Raw genomic sequence first — 23437 nt, forward strand, 5'->3', positions numbered from 1 at the left:
CCACTAGCATTATAATATGTATTGCTCGTCCCACAACTCTAAGAATATATTCATTACATGTGCAGGCCATGCCATAGCATTTTCTAAATACCCATGACGCAAGATAACTTTATTTCAAGTTTTTTTATTTTTTCTTAATATCATATGAAGAAGAAAAAAAATAAAAAATGAAAATGAAAGGCCATCAATAACCAAAATCCACTCAAATGGGATATTAAAAGAAAAAAGAGATAGGAATCCAACGGTGGAGGGACAACCATCCGCGGAAACACGGAGCCGCTCGCGCCCAAGTCTTTGGAATCTAACCTCTTTCATTTCCCCCATCCCAACGAAAAGTACCCAACCACACCACACTCTCCCCTGTGAACGCACCCACCCACTACCAATCTAACCCAACACTTGAGTTTGATTTCAACCCTTTTTCCCTTTAAAACCCTCCTAAATCTCTCCCTCTGGTACATCCCCTCTCTCTGTGCCAACCCATTTCTATTTGGCCATTTTTATTTGCTTTCTTGTTTCTTGTAATCTTGGTAACAGTCAACTAGAGAGCCAGCCAGCCAACTCTGAGAAGTTTTGAGTGGGATTCATGCTAACATAGGGTTGAGCCATGAGTTGTAACGGGTGCCGAGTCTTACGAAAAGGATGCAGCGAGTCTTGTATTTTACGTCCTTGCCTGCAATGGATCGAGAGTCCTGAAGCGCAAGGCAACGCTACTGTTTTTGTTGCCAAGTTTTTTGGTCGTGCGGGGCTCATGTCTTTCATTTCCGCTGTTCCAGAATCTCAACGTCCTGGTATGGGGGCAGAGCTTCTTTTTTTTTTTTCATTCTTACCTTTTTGAGTTTTCATTTGATTGTAAATTCTAAGGTCTTTGTTATAAAACTTTCGATCAGCTTTATTCCAATCACTGTTGTTCGAAGCTTGTGGGAGAACAGTGAATCCTGTCAACGGAGCTGTTGGGCTTTTATGGACAGGAAACTGGCATGTTTGTCAAGCGGCAGTTGACACTGTCCTACGAGGGGGAGTTCTGCGGGCGATGCCTGAACTTGTGGCTCCGACACCAACATCCGATGAAGCATCCGAAGCTACATGTGCGAACATGTGGAAGTTGCAAGAAACAGCAACGAATCTGAACTCAAACTGTCGGTTTTCCAATTCAAGATCTAAGGTTTCACCTAAGCGTAAAAGAATTCAAGAATTCAAGAAATTACAGCCGTCCGATCTGGATCTTTGCTTGACTCCAAGCTTTACAGGAAAGCGAGTGCCGGATAACAGACGATCGGAGACTCCGTCTATGAACTCGGAGGAATCTGTCACAACAACGTGCTTCGAAAGTGGGTTTACAGATCAACAAGGACAAGAAGTAGGAGCAGATAAAAAGTTATTAAACTTGTTTGGTTGAAGAGAAAAAGAGCTTTTTCTAGTGAATCTAACGTTCAAATGATCTAGTTCGCTGTAATATTCTTCTTTTCTACCACAACCATTTCTTTTTTCTTTTGGTGAGATTTTAGATCATTTTTGGCCTATTTCTAGGAAGGGTTTTCCGGGAATGACTTTTCCGGCGAGTTTTTGTGAATTACCGGCACAGGATTTCTCTCTTTTTTCTTTTTAATGCGTTAAAACTGTGAAAGAGAGGAAAATGAGTTTGTCGGTGATCCTTAAAATCATCCTTTCTTTCTGTTACTTTCTTTGTAATCTTCTTCTTCTTCTTCATCATCTCTGTGTTTTGCCATGCCTGTATGACATGAATAAATCAAACTTATTTTTCTACAAATTTCTCAATTTATGATCTTGGATGCTATAGTTTTTGAAGAATTTTATTTGATTGGTCATAAAATGAGTATACCCTACTATATATCTAACCTGAATCATCATCCACTTCACCAACCATTGACAGAAGATACAGTAAAATATATATATTGGCAAATCAAACAATTTTAGTTGGAGAATAATTTGAAGTAGTTTTGCATCTTCAACCAGGTTTTTGATTGCTTAATACAACCCCAAAGTATCCTGTTCCTGTTTCCTAGCATTTGCTGTCAAATTAAAATTCATTAGTAGAATAAGAATATAATTCTTCATAAGAACAACCTCAAAAAGCTACATTAATGATCATATATAGTTGACAAATATTAATAATAGATATTAGAACAAAACTAATTCTTTGTTTAAAAAAAACTTTTTATTTATATACATAAGATCTAGTTAATTAAAAAAATATACCATATTCATGTTGATACAGTATTATAATTATATCATAATTTCATATATTACGCTAATTATAATATTATAATCTCTAACACTATGTTTAATTACATAATTACATTAATATTACATTAAAAATAAAGATGCAGATGTTAGAAATATAACACTTAATCCATATTTGTCTTAAAGCATCATTTTCTTACCCATTGTTTGAAAGATATTTCACCATTTGAGAAAAAATACATTAATGATCCAATGGCGCTAAGATGAGTTTTTTTAAGTGATAATATTTTACTTACAATAATTATACTATAATTAAAAAAATTTAAAATTATATAAAATCCACCAAATATTATATAAAGCTTACACTTATAAATAAAGATATTTTAAATAATTCTTGATTTATCTAATTCTAGAGATTCTTCATTGTTTGACCCATCTATCCAAAGTATATCATAAATTTATGACGAGGCAAATACGTGGCAATGACTGGATGCCTCCATTTTCATTGGAGGAAAGCTGCAAAAATGAAAGCAGCCAAAATGTTTCAGCAGAACCAACGTCTTACCTAAATCGCACTCATCATGTTTTAACTTTTAAGTCATCCATCCCACACCGATTTTCTTCCATGGTCATTGGATCGTGTTCTCCACATTCCAAAACTAGCGCGTCTCCTTTATTCATTAGTCTTCTTCCAAATTCCAATTCCATATAAAAAAAGGAAAAAGACAAAAACACGCACTCATCCAATTTTTCTCCTCATAGTTATCCGCAACAAATATTAAAAAAACCAAACAGTGCCGAAATAACGAGTTGCTATGGCAAAGGCCAAAAGGAAAATTTGAAAATTTATTGTTTGGAAGAAATGGGCGATAAGTGACCCTTGAAATCTATGAGAATATATCGAAGGAGTTTATATATACACATTGCACATTACTCAAATTCAAAATTTTAAATTATTAGATTTTTAAGTTATTAAGTTTTTTTTGTTTCATGTATATATATAATTTTTTATTTTTTAATGATATAATATGAAATTTCTTATTTATATGTAAATTACTTCAATAATTTTTTTTTGTTCATTTGTGAATTCGATTAGATTTTTCATACAAATAAATTTATTAACTTGTTTTAAGGTCAAATAATCTTGCATCTTTTATACGTCTTGAATTATATTGGTGCACTTTAAACTTAATACTCAATTTTATCTTTCTGTGGGTCTAGATTGTTTTAAAACATTTTTAAGTTTATATTCAATCACGAGTTGATTCAATACATTATCTTGTTGGATCTTTTATGTATCATCATATTCATTATGTTTAAATTGAATCTTTGACTCTAATATCAATTGTTAAGGAGATAAGTTATAAAAACCCATAAGAGTATATTAAAAGAGCTTATACATATATGTTAAACAACACTTAATATCAGTTATTGATGAGATAAATTATATTTGAAATTTATAATAATACACCAAAAAAATTTATACATACATATTGGATAATATTTAAATTCAAAAACTTAAGTTATTAGATTTTTGAGTCTTTCGTGTATATATTGCACATTTTCTTTCCTTCCTTAAATGATGTGAAATTTTTTATTAATATATGAACCACATTAACAAGGTAGACTTTTGGCACTAAAAAAATGCTTGATTCCGATAAGCATTTTATTTATAATTTTTTATTATAATCTTATAATTATTCAACCATAATAAAAAAAAATTATGTAAAACTCTATTACTAACAAATATGAATTTTGTATAAAATTTTTAAAAAATTTAAATTATAATTAATTATATTATAATAATTATATACGATATACATAGTTTTACTATAGTGGCTTTTGGAGAGTGCAAATGGGTTGGGAAAGTGCAATTAAGGATATCAACGGATAAAATATAAGTAAAGTAGAATATTATTCATCCCCATATTTGAATTTTTATATTATATTCATCCATATATTCATACCCAATAAATATTTTTAAATTTATTTTCATCTTAATCTCCATGAATATTTAATGGGTATAAGTAATCCTCATATCTTTAACTTAAAAAAAAATAAAAACTAAAATTTTTAACTTTTTTTTTTGTTTTTATCTTGTATATTTAGGTTATTTTTTTTATAACTATATATATTAATATATTATCCATCTTTATCTTCATATCTAATAAAATTTTAAAATTATATCTATTTTTATATCTATTCTTATAATATAATATCTATTTTTATCTATATTTGAATTAAAAATTAAATTTCTCATTAAATATAAATAAAATTTATATCCTTAAGTGATATTTGGAATGAATCATAATATATATATATATATATATATATGCTATTTGTGGGGTAGGCAAGGGGTATAGAGTGCGACCTATAAAAGTTCCCTGTTTTTCCGTCTAATTCACCCAATAGGATGCCAATGGTACGGTCATGTTGTTGTCGGCTTGGGCGGTCATTTGCTTTTTTTTTTTTTTTTTCTTACTTTATTGCGAATTCATCTGTTACATATATATATATATATATATATTTTTTCCTTACCACTTATAGCCTCATATATAAAAAATATGGATGATTTTATCATTTATAAGTTATTATGCATTTTAGTTGTGATTTAATTTAGATAACTGAAAAAAAAAAATAAAGATTTAAAGTTTTATTAATTTTATATCCGTGCCTTGCACGATACTTTTAGTTAATTTTATAAAATTTTAATTTATTAAATTAAATGAGCTTATCATTTTTAAAGAAATACCTTTAAAAATAATTAAAAATTATGAATTTTAAATAAAACATATTAATAAAGAAATGAAATAATAATATTTATTATTATCAAACAATAAACGAGTTATAAATAAATTTTTAATCAATCTATAAATAATCTTATAAATGAGTAATAAATTATTTTGTTCATTAATATAAACGAACTAATTACAATTTGTTTGAGATAAGCTTGTTTACAAAATTAACACTAAATATTTGTTTAAAATAATTTATTTAATTTAATAAATAAAAATAAATGAATAAAAATACAATTCATTTACGAATTGTTTATTGAACATTTAATTCATATACAACTTTTTTTTTTTGACAGCCAAAAATAAATAAAACGAAAATAGTGTCTTTTTCCTTTTATCTAACCTATTATATCTATATTTATTTTTAAGCTTGAATCTAAGACTTTTAGAAGGATTATTATATATGAAGATCTTTTACCTTGAAAGTGGAAATATATAAAAGATTTATATTTGATATATTATTAGTATATATATTTATACACTATTAATAAATTAAATAATATCATCTCATTAATAAAATGAATCAGATGATAACATTTTATTAATGAGTAAAATTTTTAAAAAATATTAATTTTTATATATTTATTTTAAATATTAATATTTATTCATTAATAAAATGAGATAATTGATCGTATATAAAATTTATATATTGATTGAATATTAAATATAAACTGAAATACAAATTCTTTAAAAATTCTAGATTCAACCAAGTAATAGGGCCTTCAATTCAAGATAAAAAGCCCAACAAAAATAGGAAGATAGGCCATTGCAAATGATCTTATCCAAACATTTAAACAAAATTCAGGGCTAATAGTGTATTTGGGCTGAGTCCAACCCCCCCTCCCCCCCCAATTGTTTATGTGCCGCAGCCAAGATTTTATTATTTTTAAATCGAATCGAAAGGCCTAAAAACACAACAAATTTTTAAAGACTTCAATGAAAGCAACAAAAGTGGCATCAAGTTGCTTGCTTTACCAGACGTCTTGACGTAGGGTAACAGTACTAGTGTAATCGAGTCGAATTAATATAATAAAAAATTTAAGTTTAAGTTCGACTTACAATTAATGATTCGATATTCGGTTTAAATTTGATTTAATTTTAGTTTTGAAATTCGAGTTTGATTTATGATCGTATTCGAATTACTCGAACTCACTCGATTAAACTCGATTAATATGTAAAAATAAACTCAATTCGTATATTTGATAAGAGTTCGTTTATTTGTGTTCGAGTTCGAACTCGAATTCAAAATATTTTATTAATTAAAATAATAAAAATATATTTAAATATAAAAGTTCGATTAAACTTGCGAGCTACTCGAGTCAGATATAAAAATACTCGAATTTAGTTCGATCAATAAGTCAAGCTACTCGAGCTCGAGTTCGACTCGATAATAATCGAACCGAATTCGAATTTTTTTCAAATCGAATCTGAATAATTTATAAGTATTAATGTATCATTTACACCCCTAAACAACAGCAATAGTAGTTCCCTTATTCATTTATTTTTGTCAAGCAAATTCTTAATGCTAAACAACAACAAAATTTTTTTATTATTTTATAAAAAAAACTGTAATATGAGGATAAGAGAATAAATTACATATATTGAGATTTAAATTTTAATATAGAATATCATATCTTAAAGATAATTGATTGAACTAATTGGATTATTATTTTTTTTTCCTTTAATAACATAGATTTGTTCTTTTATTGTTTTGTTATTGTGGTAAAATCTCTACCACATTCATTAATGATGTTTGTTGTTTAGAAATATTTTTGCTATTTAATTTTACTTTTATTTTAGATATATAATAATTTTTTATAAAAATGAAAAAAACTTATGTAAATACAAAAGAACACAAATAGTAAGGATTGGTAGCACGTTAGAGCCTTAGTATAATTTTGATGGGAATAAGAAATGCACATACTATATATAAGTATAAATCAAATCATTAAGGAAATTTGATTACAATTTAACTAGCTACATTAATCCAAACCCTTGGACTACAAGAAGAAGAAAAAAAATAAAGAATTTCATCTAATCATATATTCATATATATATTTATATTTATATGCCTACACGCTTTGGAAATCACTTGCATCATCGATCAGTACTTCAAAATAATTGATCAGAGCGGAGCTGCTGAGAAGCCTTGGAAAGGTACAAAATTCTTCTTCTCTGCACAAACGACAAAGCATTTTCTTATATACTACTATTATAAAAGTACTTTACCCACAAATATTTTTGAAATATTTTGAAATTTAGCCATAATCACGTAGTTTGTTAATAGAATATTGATTTTTAATTTTAAAGATCAAAGTGCGATCCTTGACAACTTCAAATATCTAAACCGAAACCCAAATGCGTTTTCCCTTTTTTTCCACTTTGATTCTCATTTTTCAAACATGTTTGATTCTCAGTTTTCTCGAGGAGCTGGCCATTTTCAACCTTCCCCGGACCCCAACACTTCATTTTTAATAAAGGCTATAATAAGCTATTGATCAGTACCATGTAGCAAAGCACAATTAAGCTAATTTGGATTATAGTCTTAAGTTTTAACATTTGGTTCTTCTAGCTTAGGTGTTAATCTTTGGTTTTTAATGGCGTGTAGCAAAGGTAAACGACATGCTTAATTATTTAGGCAAAGCCTTATGATCTGAATTAAAAAACGGATAATACAATGCCAAAAGTAATGCATACGACATTGTAAGTGAACAAAAGCCTCAAGGCAACATGCTCAAATAATAATTTTTGTATATGATAAGAACTGTATACCTACCTGTTATTCTCTGCCACAATTTTCTAATCCTTAATTTTTTTTTTTTTTATAATAAAAGAATGCTGGTTTTTCACATTTAGTAGTAGCCTCAATTAATCTCAAAACTATTGGATATATGATGTGTGATTAAATTTTTTAATATCCATCTAGCAGAAAAGCCCAAGCTTCCCTGAGTAATGATTGGGTGGATCTGGCTTAATACTGAACAAGTCGATTAATCAAAATTCTCTAGTCCAAAAGTTAGCACATAGAACAAGTTGATTAGTCAAAGTTCTTTAGATCAAATCTGTTAAAATTTGGATTTTACGCGGTCTTATATCAAAGTTAAACCCCTTTGCTTGTTTTTAATCGATTTTAGATTAAATACTTAATATCATATCAGAGTTTAAGTTTTGATTTATTATTCTTGTATGTTATTGTTATCTCTTTCAAGTTTGTCGCAGGATAGACTTTTATTTCTATCTACATAGGATCATATTAAAAAGGTATTATCCAATATCTATTAAATCTTCAATTTTTTATAACTTTATATTTAAATTGGATTCTTTCATCTATTATCAATTGATTTTACGTTAAATGTTTAATATAGGAACATTGTCCTTTAAAATTTTTTTTGTAGCTCAACATTGGAAGTTGGTGTTTGTATGTCTTTGGCTTCCATATTTTTTGGGTAAGTTCCTCAATATCTTTAGAAATTTATATAATACTGTGCTAAGTGTGCTTAAAATTTCATTAATTTACTACAAAAACAAATGTTTTATCAGTTGGGGTATCTTAAAGCACATGGTTTCATTCCTTACTTTCATGCTTGCTATTTTGTTTTATATGTTGTCTTACTGACTGCAAAAACAAAGACTACCATGGGATGTCTGAGAATTCCCTTTGGAAAAAATTCCAATAAAAAAATGCCCTGAAATTTTTTCTTTGGCCCACATGTCTTCTAGTCCTTGTATCTCAAAGTTTAGGAAACCTGATAAAAAATCTCTCAGATTTATATTTAAACCTCAATTCCTTAACTTATATGATTCTCCCTATATGCTTCCCTCATATTCTTCTTATACTCTTCTTTAGCTGCATGCATTTCGATAACTTGTAAAGGATTATAAAAAAGGTTGGATTGTTATAGTAATATATACAAAGGGAAAAAAGGTGCAGCAAAAAGTTTGTCAGCTTTCTTTTGATTCTCTCCTTAGTCTAGATTTAGTAATTTATATATTTATATCATAGTTTTTTGTGTCAAGTAACACGAAATTTACAGTTTTATAAATCATGTTAACTAATCAAATATGAAAAATATTTTTTAATATTTACGAAACTCATACAATTTTTATTAAAAATTTAAATCTGTGTGGTTTTGTATATATATTTTTTTATCGTTCTCAAATCATTGAGTGGTAAGTAGAAATTATAAGTAAGAAATTATCCTATATATGGTATTGTTGAATGTTGATGTTTCATGGTTAAGCTGAGGCAAGTTTCCTAAATTTCAAACATTTAATGCAGATAAGGTCCAAAAAAATTTTGTAGGGCTGGAAGGAAGTTGGTGAACATAAGGCAATTAGTGATATGAGGTGGTGAGGACAGAGGGAGGTGTCCCTTTTTCCTGGGTGGCATGATCGAGTAGTCTATTTAAGGTGGGGTTGGGGCTGTGAGGAAACCAGTCCTTCATCAAGGGAACAAAAGGAACTAGATCACGTGTGAGTTTCAGAAGGGTCAATTTCTAAGTATAGAGATGAAACAAAAAGATTTTTGGACCCTTTCTCAAAGGATGTGTGCTCCTGCCTGCCTGCCATTTCCTCTTTAATTACAAAACAATTCTTTTAAAATTTCAAATTTTAAAAAAATTCTTTTGGGTATCCAAAACTGGTCCTTGATAAGATCTCTTACAAATTTTGATTCGAAAGTTGCAGCTGGCAGCAGAGAAAGAGAGAGAGAGAGCAAAGGGTTGGAGAATGTTGGAAGCATGTTTTGGTGTAACCTAGAGAGCATTAATGTTGTGTGGGGTTTAATTTATTAATTGCTAAAGCCTAAAAAAGTATGTATGTCTTCCCTAGATATCAATGTGTGTGGGATAGCATCTGCATGTAATTAATAAAACTTAAAAAGAAGTGTTACATTAGATCTTATGCCAAACATTATTAGAATGGGAAATTGGAAGGAGACAAATGGTAATATCAGGACTAGCAAACTCATTGTCTTTTTCATGTGAGAGAGAGCTATTTTTTTTTCTTTTGATTTTGAATTAAACATTAAGATTAAAGGAAGGAGGATTTGAATTTTAAGCATCTTTTGCAAAAAATAAAAAAAACTATTAATCAAATTACATTGCAAGTAATTTTGATTATCGTTTCATATATGGATTATGTATTTGAGATTAGTGCCAACTAAAAATTACTAATAAGAGTCAAATTCAAAATCTCTTTTGTTAAAATGAATAAATTTATTGATTGAGATTGAGTCTAACTCTTGTTATTGATTAATTTTTTATCTTTTGTAATTTATCTCGTAAAGCTTGCTCTTGTATATAAGCTATTACTAGGATTTTCACTGTAAATGATGAAGAGAGAGAAAGAGAGGACAAAAATAATGGAAGAGAAGCAACTTTCATATGGAATTGACAGTGACCATTCCTTTATTGAATTTGTCTCACAAGAACATGCAGTTGTTTTGGCTGCCAAAAGTCTTTTGAGGGACCCCTACTACATTCTCACACCAAAAACACTGAAAATCAATGGACTCCATCAATCAATAATTCTTGTGATATTACTGTCCTTACAACTGAATCCCACCTAGATGGAGAAATGAAACAGTACTATATAGGTGTTTAGCTAATTTGAAAGACATGAGAAAAAAATAAAATTCAGATAGGCAAAAAGGAAAAGAAGAAAAAGAAGAGAACATGAAAGACCTGCATAAAAATGATTTCTTCATGATATGAGCAAGTTAATATCATATGGCCTGATGACTGCCCTCAATCCTCATTACATGACAAAATCCCAACTCCCACATATAGACAATCCCCTGGCCGGCTATCCTCACATGCCACCAAAATCCATACAGTAGCAGCCCACCCTCTTCCTTTCCTTTATATTATCCCTCTCTGTCAATCTCTCTTTCTTTGATTGTAGTAGTAGAGAGAAAAAAAAAGGCAGAAAAGGGAATTCAGAATAAGGGGGTTAGACCCTTTTGTAGCCAAGAAAAAGGTTGTTTTGAATCAGTGTTTTTCTGTTGCATCATTGGAGCCCCTATCCTTTAGCAGATGAAAAGGAAGGGTCTCTTTTTGCCAATTTGACTTCAACCAATATATTTTCTTTGGGATGAGAGTTTACTCCTCTTTGAGCAGTCCCTTTTAATTTTCCTTAGGAAGAAAAGAAAATCCTCACAAAAGCTGAACTGTCAATTTTCTGTGATTCGTTTGCAGAATTCTCCCAAACTGTACTATTAACTTGGAGGTTTTTCACTCTTTCACCATGACTGTGTGGATCGTTTCCCAATGACAAGGTACACACTGTTAGTCTGGTCTTTTTCTATCTTTCTGCTATCTTCTGATTTCTGAAACTTATTTGTTACTACTTTTATTTCCTGTGCTGTATTCTCAATTTGGAACTCTTTCTCTCTTACTCCCCATGATGCAATTCACTGAAAGCCCATCACAACCCTCGCACCAAATCACTTCATTTTCAATTCCCACAATGAACAAAAATCAAATTCACCGGGCTCGTCCATGGCTTGGATTCCCTACCTCAAAGGGTTTAGGTAGCTTTGGTGATGCCAATTGCATGGAACAACTTTTAGTCCACTGTGCAAACGCAATAGAAAGCAATGATGCCACTCTAACGCAGCAAATTCTTTGGGTTCTAAACAACATTGCACCACCAGATGGTGACTCTAATCAGCGCTTAACGGGTGCTTTTCTTCGAGCTCTTATTGTCCGAGCAGCCAAAAGCGGCACTTGCAAAATGCTTGCAGCAATGGCAAATGCTCGTTGCAACCTTTCTATAGACTTCCACACTTTCTCTGTCATCGAGCTGGCTAGCTTTGTGGACTTAACCCCGTGGCATCGGTTCGGTTTCACCGCAGCAAATGCAGCAATACTAGAAGCTGTTGAAGGGTATTCGGTCGTTCACATTGTTGATTTAAGCTTGACACATTGCATGCAAATTCCTACATTAATTGATGCCATCGCTAATAGGCTCGAGGGACCTCCACTGGTGAAACTTACAGTTGCTGGTGGTGTCACTGAAGATATCCCCCCATTGCTTGATCTTACTTATGAAGAGTTAGGCTCCAAGTTGGTTAACTTCGCTAGGTCGCGCAATATAATGTTGGAATTCAGGGTGGTTCCTTCAAGTTATGCTGATGGATTCACCTCTTTGATCGAACAGCTTCGTGTTCAACATTTAGTATATGCGGAAAGTGGTGAGGCTCTAGTTATAAACTGTCACATGATGCTTCACTATATACCAGAAGAAACTTTGTCTCCTCTTCCTAATCCAAATTCAAACCCTTACTCTTTCGAACCATCTTCTATTCAATCTCTTCGAACCATGTTTCTTAAGGCTCTTCGTGGACTAGACCCAACAGTTGTTGTTCTAGTAGATGAGGATGCGGATTTGACATCAAATAATTTGGTATGTAGATTAAGGTCTGCTTTCAATTACCTATGGATACCATACGATACCGTGGATACATTTCTTCCTCAAGGAAGCAAGCAAAGGCAGTGGTACGAAGCAGATATTTGTTGGAAGATAGAGAATGTGATAGCTCATGAAGGTCTGCAGAGGGTCGAAAGGCTTGAACCAAAGAGCAGGTGGGTGCAGCGGATGCGGAGCGCCAATTTTAGGGGGATTAGTTTTGGTGAAGATGCAGTTTCAGAAGTGAAAACAATGCTTGATGAGCATGCAGCTGGATGGGGGTTAAAGAAAGAAGAAGACGATCTTGTACTTACTTGGAAAGGACATAATGTTGTATTTGCCACTGCTTGGATGCCTGTTTGAAGCTTTGTTTTTTCTTTCTTTTCCAGAAGCCTATAATCTAATCAAAATTTTCTTGCATTAGTCTCTAATTTTATTCTAATTTGCTATCATTCGACTACTAGTAGTAGTATTAGTCTTTCTTGAAGTGTGTGTGGGAGCTAATATTTGTATCGAGGGTACTAGTGAAATTAATTGTTGATTTGTCTGATATTTTCTCATGTATAACTTCTTTAGTTGTAATAACCTTAATTAAGAATCTATTGGCTGTATTATTTTCTCTTTGTGTCTGGTCTCAAAACACATTCAAATTGTGAACATTATATATATATATATATATATGTTGAATGGTGGCATTATTTCCTTAATTAATTTGTATCCATGAAGTGATGATCAGATAGTTACTTTCTTCTTCCTTAAAATCATATGGAACACACGTCTTAGTTTAAAGCTGCAAATAGATGTGAGGAAGTATTATAAACGATTTAATAAATATATATAATTTAATTGAGTATTAATTCAGATGAAATGATTTATCACGAGATTTTGAAAGATTATAAATTCGAAAACTCATAAATATAATATTTTTGTTTCAAATGAAGTAAATAGATTGAAGTGAAAATCAAACATAAATTAAAAATTTTTAAAAATTAAACATAGATGCCGATTTCATTAATTTGAATTTAGAATTTTTATTTAGAAGATTTTAATTAAACTTGTATATCAAAGGAGTTTTTTTTGTTGTGCATATATATATATATATAAATATATATATATATATATATATAAAGCAAAAGTCATGCATAAATTTTGACATTCTTGTCCTTTCAATCTTATATATATTCTACAATATACGGAAAGTTCTACGGAAAGCTAAGTTTTTTTTTTTTTTTTAATTTAGAAGTAAATAAAATTATATTATTTTCAAGATTAGAATAACTAGTTAATTTTAAAAGAGATTTATGAATTTTTTAATTTTTTTTAATTTACAAAATACTTATTAATAAATGATCTTAAAAATTCAAATGTAAATGCTTTTACACTCAAATTTTACATCTTAACCACTTACATCAATTTCTATTTACTGATTTCCAAAAGTCTTTTCACTGTTACCAGCCGGTTAATAAGTAAAAGGAAAAGTCAAAGAGAATTTGATTATGATATCTAGCATATTCTAATATTTGTATTTTATATATTTTTAAAAGTAATTAAATATCTGCAATATTTTTTTATTTTCTGATTTTTTGTAAAAAAATTAATATGAAATATAAATTTTTAGTAATAAAAATGTTATAAAAATGTGTTATTGTGTTGAAAGATAAATAAAAACATAATAAAGATATTTAAACTTTTTTCATAATTTAAGAAAAGTCGTGTTTAAATGATTTTAAAAAATAATTTTGATAATAAAAATAAATTGTACCTTTTTGAAGTATAAATATAGTATTATATCTCATAAATTATTCTTTTATGTTAAAATTTATAATTCCTTATTATCGAATTACTCATTTTGTTATTATAAATAACATAAAATATAAAATAATTAGATTATTTATTAAATTATAGTATATTTAATAATCTAACAAAAATACAATTTATTGTTTTTTTTTAATCTATTTTTATCATTCTAATTATCTACTTTTGGCACTCTAGCTTGAAATAAGCTCATCATATAATAAAATACTCCTTTTGTCTTTTTTTTTTTTTTTGGAATGATACTGATTTTTATGGAATTAAAAAAATTTTAATTTTAATGTATTTAATATTAAAATTAAAATTGTATAATTTTTAATATAAAAAAGTAAAAACGATCATAAAAATAATTTTAAAATATTAAAAAAAGACAAATTTTATAAGATCTCAAAAAAAAAAAGGACCAAAAAATAGATAGAATGAGTAATTTTGCAGCCAACAAAACATGATTTGATTGTTTTAAATTAAACTAGATTTGAAATTTTCTTTTTATTTTTTCTTTCAGTCTTTAGCAATTCTTAAATAAAAATTTATTTTTTTGAAAAAAATTAAGGATAATTCTAAAACATTTAATAATAAAATAAAAATAAAAATTTAATTTAATTTAAAAAAAATTGTACATTTTCAAATATAAAATATATAAGAGAGTGAAAGAATTATAAATTTATTCTAACATATCCGACTCACTAACAGCCTCATCTCTGACCAAAATGCTACTCCAACTTCTGGAATTAGTTTTTTTTCCTTTTTTTATTGCCCTTTCCCGGAAACAGCGTAAAATTTTGAACACTTTTTCGAAGGAACAGGATTTTTGGTGGGCGGTAAGACTGAAACCCCCGAACAAATCTTAAGTACGCAAAAACTCAAACGTTGATTGGACGAACCGAACACACAGACACACAAACGGACAAAAATAATAATAATAATAACAAGGCTAACCAGCTAAGCAGTTTAGGATTGCTTTAAAAAAAAACACGTGTTCGTTTGACTTGATGACCCAAAAGAAGCTTCCAACAAGAAATCTTGCTTGCTTATTGCCCTAATCTCTTTTGTCTCTACTTTCTCAAGTTTCGAATGGAAAAACGATGATTATTGTTTTGCTCTAAATTTAGTTCAACTCAATTGAATTCAGAAACATAGTTCGTTAATTCAGGTTATTTTTTCTTTCTTTCTATTTTAGTTTTTTTTTCCCTTACTTCTAACTGTTTTGCTTTCTGGGTTTTTGTTTTGTTGGGTTTTATGAATAAAGCTGGAAGTTTTAGTGTTTGGAATTAATTCATGTTTTATTTTAAGTTGGTAGGTTTAAATTTTGAATATTTGTGGGTCTGGGTTTCTCTTTAATTTGTGGTTTTTGATTGATTTATTAATTAAATGAAGTTAATTTATTGTTTAGTGTAGGTTATCTATCTATCTGGATATTGTCCATTTTGTTTGAATTTCAGTAACTTTGGGTGATTTCTTTAGGAACTGTTTGACTTTGATCACCATGTTGACTTGGTATGTTAATAGATGACAATAGGGTTTTTGGTGATTTTGATTGAGAATTGAGTTGATTTTAATCTGGATATTGATGGTTTTCCTTTTTTGGCTGAAATTTTAGATTTTGAATGATAGTGAGGAACTTGGAAACTGAAATGCCTGGTCGTCGGCTTTTTTCTCGAATAGATACTTTAGAGCTGAAATCTTTGATTGAAAGGAAGATTGGGCGTATAAAAGCGGAGAAGTACTTCAATCTGCTCACTAGATTTTTGAGTCTTAAGATTGCCAAACCTGAGTTTGATAGGCTTTGCATTGGTACAATAGGGAGAGAAAATGTTCGAATTCATAATCATCTCCTCAGATCAGTTGTTAGAAATGCTTCACTTTCGAAGACTCCCCCACTGAGAGAGAACAAATTGGAAGGTTCTTTAAGTGTTAAAGTGGCAAATGGGTATCAAAGAAGTAATCTGCAGTCACTGTGTAAAGACTTTCCTCAATCCCCTCATAAGGGCAGGACTCCAAATCTTCGTGATTGCAAGTTCAGGGACCGTCTGAGTCCTTTAGGGCCTCATGGGAAGAGCCATGGTACAGCTTGTGAAGATGCTGTTCTTAAAGCTCAAGAACAGCAGAGTGCTACTGAGTTGCTTTCTTTGGGTAGCAGACCACCTGGTTCTGTGGAGGATGGAGAAGAGGTTGATCAAGCTGCAGGGAGTCCAAGCATTCACAGTAGGAGTCCTGTTAGAGCTCCACTTGGCATATCTTTGAATGCTAAAGGAATGCGAAAAGTGCCATGGAATGGATTGCCATCTGCTTCTGAGACTTGTCATTTCAGGGGTGAGCTACCTGATAGTGGTTCTTTGAGGAAGAGGTTGGAACAGAAGTTGGAGATGGAGGGATTAAACATCTCAGTAGATTGTGCCAATTTGTTGAACAATAGCCTTGACATTTTCATGAAGAGATTGATAAAACCCTGTTTGGAACTGGCTGGTTCAAGGTCTGGACAGAAACTTATTGACCAAGCTCATAATTGGTCCATGGCCTCTTTAAATGGGATGCGGCCTGTGAGATGTGCACAAAAACAAAGTGGGTCCATTTCAGCATCAATGTTAGACTTTCGAGTTGCGATGGAGCTAAATCCCCTGATTCTTGGAGTAGGCTGGCCAATACAACTTGAGAAGGTGTGCCTGCTTGCTTCAGAAGAGTGAACCAGAATTGGTTGTCCCAATGATTTGGGTTGGACCATATTCCGGCCATAGCAATTTTGAGATATTTCAATCATAAAGTCCAATCTAACATTGATCTTTATCATACCATTTTTATAGAACAGATGAAGTGAATAAGTATAAAGGCTACAGGAATTTTGGATCAAGCAGATAAGATTGTATATAGGTCATGGCTCTGATTTATCCTGGAGATGTGACATCTTAACATGATGAAGTCCAACTATATTGACATTTTTTAAGAATCTATCTGTTACAAATAGGTTAGCAGCCATCCCACCCTGATTTCTATAGTTTTCTGTTGCTCGAGTGAACGCTTATTTTAAAATAATAAAGTGTATCTTTGAGTTTTCTGGCCTTTTATTGTTGAATTTGTCATGTGAGCTTTAATAATTTACTTTTTTTTTTCCTCTGAGATGGTCAATGATTTTCTTATATATAGATTTGTTCTTCTGTCTGTTTGTTTGTTTATTGTCTGGCCACCATAAACTCATTTAATGTAGTAGGTTTTGGGTGCTACATGGCAATAAATTTATTTCATTCATTCTATATCGATATCAGAGCATTGGAATGCAAAAATCATTCTGTTGAGGGGAGCTTACATTAGATTGAATGCTTTTCATTCATCTTATTTCCTTCTCCTTGCCTCTTTATCAGCAATTGCTTTGAATCATAAAATTGTGAAAGTCTGTCATACTTACCTTGTGAGATCAGTCTGTAAAGTCTGTCATACTTACCCTGTGAGATCAGTCTGTTTTCCTTCTCATGGCATATGAGTGCTGAATTTAAACCTTTTGCGGCTTATTTGTTGGTTTATTTGGGCACGTAGATCAAACAATAGAGGACATGGTTTTGTAGAAGCCATTTATTTTATAAGCTCGTACATGTATGGCTTATAGAAGCCATATGGAAAGTGCAAGAAAAAATGGTCTAAATCTATCAATTCTTGCTTCTTATTTTTTCTCATTTAAGAATCTTCCATGCTATTTTGATGCACATCAACATAGCAATAAGATCTGTTTGGACAATGGATCATGATCTATGGATCAAGTTGAATTTCCAGCGAGTTTGAATATTATACTTTTTTATTTCAAAACTTAATAAAGGGAAAAAAAAAAACTTGTTTCAAGTGTTGTGCAACTAGAGAAAAGCATGTGTTGGAAATTCTGGAAATTGTGTTGCCTGTGATACCATTGTAACGAGTAATGTGAAGAAAAGGACACTATATTTCTTACGCAGTAGACATTATCACATCTTTTAGATGTCAAAACTTGTTGTTCCCTTTAAGACGAAGAACCTGGTGGCTCTCTTGCATTATTACTTTTCTTATGACATCTTTTGTTCATTGAATACTTGGCCTGCATGGCTTGGATATTGAATTTAATGCTTCTTTGAAGTAGTCCTGAAGCCCAATGAAAAACCCCAAAGTTTCTAGCTACCTTTCCTAACAGTTGATGAAACGATGCATTGTTAATATTCTGAAAGATATTTTAGTATTGTGACTCAAATTTTGATGTGTGGTAAAGCTCGAAGATCCAGGGAGGACATACAGGAAACAGAAATAGCAGCCTGTGTTACAGGATTTCAAAACGTGAAAATTTTATAAATTGCCAATAATGTTGGCGCATATGATTAAGATTTAGAGTCTGAATATAAAGTTTTAAAGCTTCAAATTTCAAACCTCCAATTTTCGTGATTTGTAGGTTGAAAAAGTTTTAAAAGATTCATAAAATTTTTTGTGAGTTTTAACAACTTATCTTAACTTTGAAGATGTTATAATTTCCTCTGCTTCTAAGTTTGTTTCGACCAAAAAAAAGTTTTTTTGACAAATTGTTTTGTTTGCTTTGCCTCTTCTTCTCTTCTTTAATGTAGTAAGAGTAGTACAAGAGTGATTACTTGTTTCTAAATTTTTTTTACAAGGTGGGATCTTATCGAAAGGCAACACGAGCCTCTCGCCTGCTCCCTTCTCCTCCCTTTGTTCAGCCTTTTCAGCAACCCCAGTGGACCCACCGCCTCAGACGGTTGCACCTCCCCTTCCCGGCAACGCGTGCTTCCATGTCACTCAGCCTTTCAGATTCCCATTTTTTTATTTCTTATTTTCTTAAATTGCATAATTCATTATCATATTCGCCCATACAGAAGAAAGATGAAAGCTCTATATCCATAAACCTGCAAATGCCATAATAAAAATTACTATTATTTTAAAGATTTCTACAAGTACATTTAATGCGTAACATTTTTGTTTTTCAGAATCTGGGGGTCCACTTAAATTGTACCGTCTGATGTTTGATTGATATCCCAACAACCCTCTTGGTCAATTAACGGCTATAATCATTATGTTGAGGTCTTCTTTGGTGTGGGAGTGACAGAATCCAATGATCCCTATATTTATATGCTACCACATTGTACAAAAAAAAATCCATCATCTTTCAATGCCTCACCGATTCTTCTTCTAATATTAATAAAATAAAATAAATTCCAGATTTACCTTTGCATGTATTTTTTTTATTTGGGATTTATAAATATATAATTCAAGAATCAAGATCTTTAAATTTCTGTTGTGTTGGATTTGAGATCATGTGATCAGTCTTCTAACTTTTGGGATAATTTTTAACAGATTTATATCATTTATAATTTTTTTACTATAATATTATAATTAATTAATCATAATAAAAAAATTATATAAAAATTCAACTTCATATAATATTTTTGTGAATTTTACGTTATATTGAATTACGATAAATTAATTGTGCGTGATATACTTCGTTTTTAAGAGGGTACAGATACCACCTTTAAGCTCCTTTATGTCAGCATCAGTTTCCACTAACATGAAAATGCAATCTTTTAATTTTTTTACCTATAATTGAGAGACAAATGTTACTAGGGATATAGAATTCTTGGGTGCATAGCCAAGCTGTTCTTTTTTATGATTGTCTGGAGAAGTAGCAATGTTTGGCACTTGTGATCCTCAAAAACGATTATAGAAATGTAGATATCCAGAATTAATTATATATATTGCACTGCTGGACCTGTCTGAGGCATCTTTTTTGAAAACTTGAATGGCATTGGCTAAGAGTCTGGGATTTGTTTGGCATGCTTCGAACCCCTGATGCACGAGCTATTAGGTTTCTGTGTGAAAGGGAGAATTAAATTCTTCTGCTTCAGTTTTTCTATTTTCTAATTTTTTATATAAATATATAGTTTATTTGAAACATCTCTACAGTATAAACTGATGGGTAATGTAAGGGCAAGGTCATGTTCTTTCTCTGTCAAACCAAGCTGTGGCTCAAGTTGAGGGTTGCTGTTTTGCCTTTTTCTCTTTTTCCTTGCAAAACACAGTTCACTTTTCTTTTGTTCTTCTTTACCACCCTTTTTTCTTTTCTCATGCATGAATTCACCTCAAGAATAAGATAATAAAAGAGATAGTAAATCAGATACAGTTTGACTTTGATAGTAGAGAAAATTTGTTTAGATGTGCAATTGTAGTTGATGCATTTGGTTTCTTCTTCAATCTTTTGGAATCTCTAACAGGTTTATTCATCTCAAAAGAATTCTTTAAGAATTTCCCTTAACTTGATAATGATCCTATTATTACACATAATTACCAGCTTTCACATATTTGCATGAATTTTTTCTTCTTAAAGAACCAATTTTCTGATCTCCAATCTTAGTAATTAAGTCTTCATTTTTAAAACTTCTCATTTTAATTTGGATGCTTAATTAAATTAAATTTCATATATATATATATATATATATATATAGGATGTATTTAATTTCCTTTAAAGATCGTTACTTTCATGGATGCTAGTGTAGCTTGATATATGTGTCAGATATATATCAGATAGCTAGAATTCATCACTGAGCTGAACATTTGGCTTGAATAAATTTTAAAACATGTTTATAACGCCATTAATGGCAAAAGAAACGGTGAAAAAAACCCAATTTCTAATTTCCTGTAGTGATATAATAATTAAAGCCCTTTGAAAGTAATGAAACTGTTGTTTTTCTGATAAGCAATATATGTAAGTATATTTCTTTGGTTAGGGATGTAAATGTATTTTTTGTTAGGATTTAAGATATATGCTTATATAAGGCCTTCTTATTTCTGTTCCATTTAGATGGAAGAAATTAATTACAGTGAAACATTATTATTGTTATGTTGTGAATGTGGTTATAAAATGGCTAATTAGATGTGAATGATAAATTCAGAATGTTTACCAGAAAAGAAAAAAGAAACATTGAAATCAGAATGTTTGCCAAGAGGGGAAAAAGATGAATACTAATAGATTTTGAATTCATGGGTTGGTGGAACATGTGGGAAAGAGCATTGAAGCCACAAGTGATACATATGCACCATAGACAAAGCTGCCTAAATGGAAGATATTTTGTATGGAAGACTATCAGTGTGGCCCAAAAACATGTGAACAAACTGATAAATTATACTTAAAAGTAGTTGATGTTATTGGAAACATTAATGCCTTCATTCTCTTTTCTTTTGTGTATAAAAACAACCCATCACCTGTCGAGGATTTCTCAGCTTTTTTCCTAATCTTTGTTTTTTGTTTGGCAATTTTGCTCATTTTACAGGTGGAATAGTGAAAGTTGATTGAGCATCAGAGTGGATGTGTGATCTACTTTTTGAGCAAATTTCTTGGAAAGAAAGGGATCATATCCAAAATCAACTCTAGTTATCCTAGGTATTCTTTTTCTTGGGATGTTGTACAAGCAACATTAAACTCCAATGGAGAAGCTTCTTAGGCCGTATGAGAAGGAGTATATGAGGATGGCAATGTTAAAACATGAAGAAACATTCAAATAGCAGGTGTGCAATTATTATTTCTTATTTGTTTTCAGCCATATTTATCCGTTATAAGTGTAGAATTTGTTTGAAGCAATGTTTCAGGTCTAGGAGCTCCACCGTATATATCGAATCCAGAAGACATTGATGAAAAGCATTGAAAGCAGCAGGCCTAAAGGAACCTTTAGCTTGAAGAATAATCACCATGGGAATATGCAGCAGAATCCAAGAATGAGAATTGACTTGCAACGTCCGGCTGATCAGGAATACATTATTGCAGAATCCGATCATCATGGTAACAGAATGTTAGAAGTCATAGATGAGAGTGAGATTGAGCTGACTTTAGGGCCCACAAGGTACGTGCTGCCGAGGAAGGAACATGGGGTTCCTCTAACTTTGGATTCTGGACCAAGCTTCTCTTCTTCTGCCACTGAACCCACTCATATGAACAGAACAAGTAGTTCCAGGACCAAAGAGAAGACAAATATAACAAAAGTCGAATTCAGTGGCCTTGAGCTGGGACTTCTCCAGGTCACCGACATTACATTGGGGTACCAAAATGGAAGTAAAAACAATATTGATCTCGAAGAACAGTTGAGACAGGAGAGATTAAAAAAGCCTCCTTGGCTTTTCCAAGTTCTAAGGAATATGACTTGACATAAAAAAAAAAAAGAAAAAGAAAATATCTTCCAAGTCTATATGAATAGATTTAGACTGATTCTTGTTGACTAATTTTCTGTGATTGATGTTTGTGTGGAAGTTTCTGCCTAGTTCTTTTAACAAAATGGCTGGAGTCTTTTGTAAATATCACTTGTTTCCCTGACTCGCAAAACCCATTACTATACATATTTGACTTGATATTTTGTTGAGCTCAGTTTTGCAATCAGTCAATCCTTTTAAGTTCCACTTTGGAAGACTTGGTACAAGCACACCTTTATTGTTCTCTTGATCTGATCATCCTTTGCTATATAACAGGAATATTCACATCTGTAAAAGTTTTTCAAAGGGAATTTATGTTGAATGATAAAACATTTAAAAGTGCACGTTTGATCCCAAAAAGAAAATCTACAAAAACTTAGGAGACCAAGTGAATCTAAAAGGAGAATCAGGCCCATTTCATAATTCCTATGAGGTTGCTATGCTCTTGGAAACAGAGTTCCATTATTCCATACATGATTTCCCTGGCAATATATTTGCCACACTGCCATCAAGGATCAAAGGTCAACAGTAAATCAAATCATGACAGGGTTCTATGGTAATCAATTTAGAATGTACAAAGATTTCAAAAACTTTGATTATTTGAAAATTACTAATATATGGCACGTAGAAAATGAATATTGATAGAAAATAGTATTTTTATTTGCATTCATATGAGCTTAGAATATATATAATCATACCAACTAATCATAATTATTGAATGAGTAAAAAGTTGCAGCATATTCTTAAAATGAGAATAATAACATAAAACTGTGCCATGAGGTAGATATCTGTGGCTCTATACTCTCATCCTCTGTTACCTTTGATTGTTCTGGAATGAGTTCAGCGAGACCAATGAATTTTGAGACAGATTACGGTCAGATGCTATCTTGGCTAGGTAGCTCTCTATTAGCTTTCCCACCCTTTCCATGTCACTTGATGGAGGAGAAATGCACTCATATTCTTCTTTGTAGCCAAAATGGCTCCCTTCTGTTTCATATTCAAGGTAATTCATCATTATC

At 31.0% G+C, this 23437-nt stretch overlaps 3 protein-coding genes and 1 pseudogene across 5 annotated transcripts; all 4 read left to right on the forward strand.

Moving 5' to 3' along the window:
- The first annotated feature begins 461 nt into the window (after positions 1-461).
- On the forward strand, positions 462-1771 carry LOC111316185 (LOB domain-containing protein 38-like). Its single transcript, XM_022918197.2, has 2 exons — positions 462-791; positions 891-1771. Exons 1-2 carry the CDS (start codon positions 608-610, stop codon positions 1397-1399), a joined length of 693 nt encoding a protein of 230 aa, XP_022773932.1. The 5' UTR covers positions 462-607; the 3' UTR covers positions 1400-1771.
- Positions 1772-11276: 9505 nt separating this feature from the next.
- Positions 11277-12922, forward strand: LOC111316186 (scarecrow-like protein 32). The gene has a single exon (XM_022918198.2). It carries the CDS (start codon positions 11403-11405, stop codon positions 12771-12773), a length of 1371 nt encoding a protein of 456 aa, XP_022773933.1. The 5' UTR covers positions 11277-11402; the 3' UTR covers positions 12774-12922.
- A 2295-nt stretch (positions 12923-15217) lies between these two features.
- LOC111317067 (uncharacterized) lies at positions 15218-17279 on the forward strand. 2 transcript variants are annotated; one of them, XM_022919395.2, is made up of 2 exons: positions 15218-15375; positions 15823-17279. In XM_022919395.2, exon 2 carries the CDS (start codon positions 15830-15832, stop codon positions 16904-16906), a length of 1077 nt encoding a protein of 358 aa, XP_022775130.2. In that variant the 5' UTR covers positions 15218-15375; positions 15823-15829; the 3' UTR covers positions 16907-17279. The 2 variants fall into 2 exon arrangements, with proteins under 2 accessions (XP_022775130.2, XP_089610009.1); XM_089753883.1 differs by lacking the exon at positions 15218-15375 and adding an exon at positions 15438-15719.
- Positions 17280-21189: 3910 nt separating this feature from the next.
- On the forward strand, positions 21190-22635 carry LOC111316188 (uncharacterized; annotated as a pseudogene). Its single transcript, XR_016333296.1, has 2 exons — positions 21190-21743; positions 21825-22635. The product of XR_016333296.1 is annotated as an uncharacterized LOC111316188 (transcript).
- The last annotated feature ends 802 nt before the right edge of the window (positions 22636-23437 follow it).

The sequence above is a fragment of the Durio zibethinus genome, chromosome 24 (genome assembly GCF_047325235.1).
Source record: "Durio zibethinus cultivar Kanyao isolate XHJ-2024 chromosome 24, ASM4732523v1, whole genome shotgun sequence".
In the NCBI taxonomy this organism is placed as follows: Eukaryota; Viridiplantae; Streptophyta; class Magnoliopsida; order Malvales; family Malvaceae; genus Durio; species Durio zibethinus.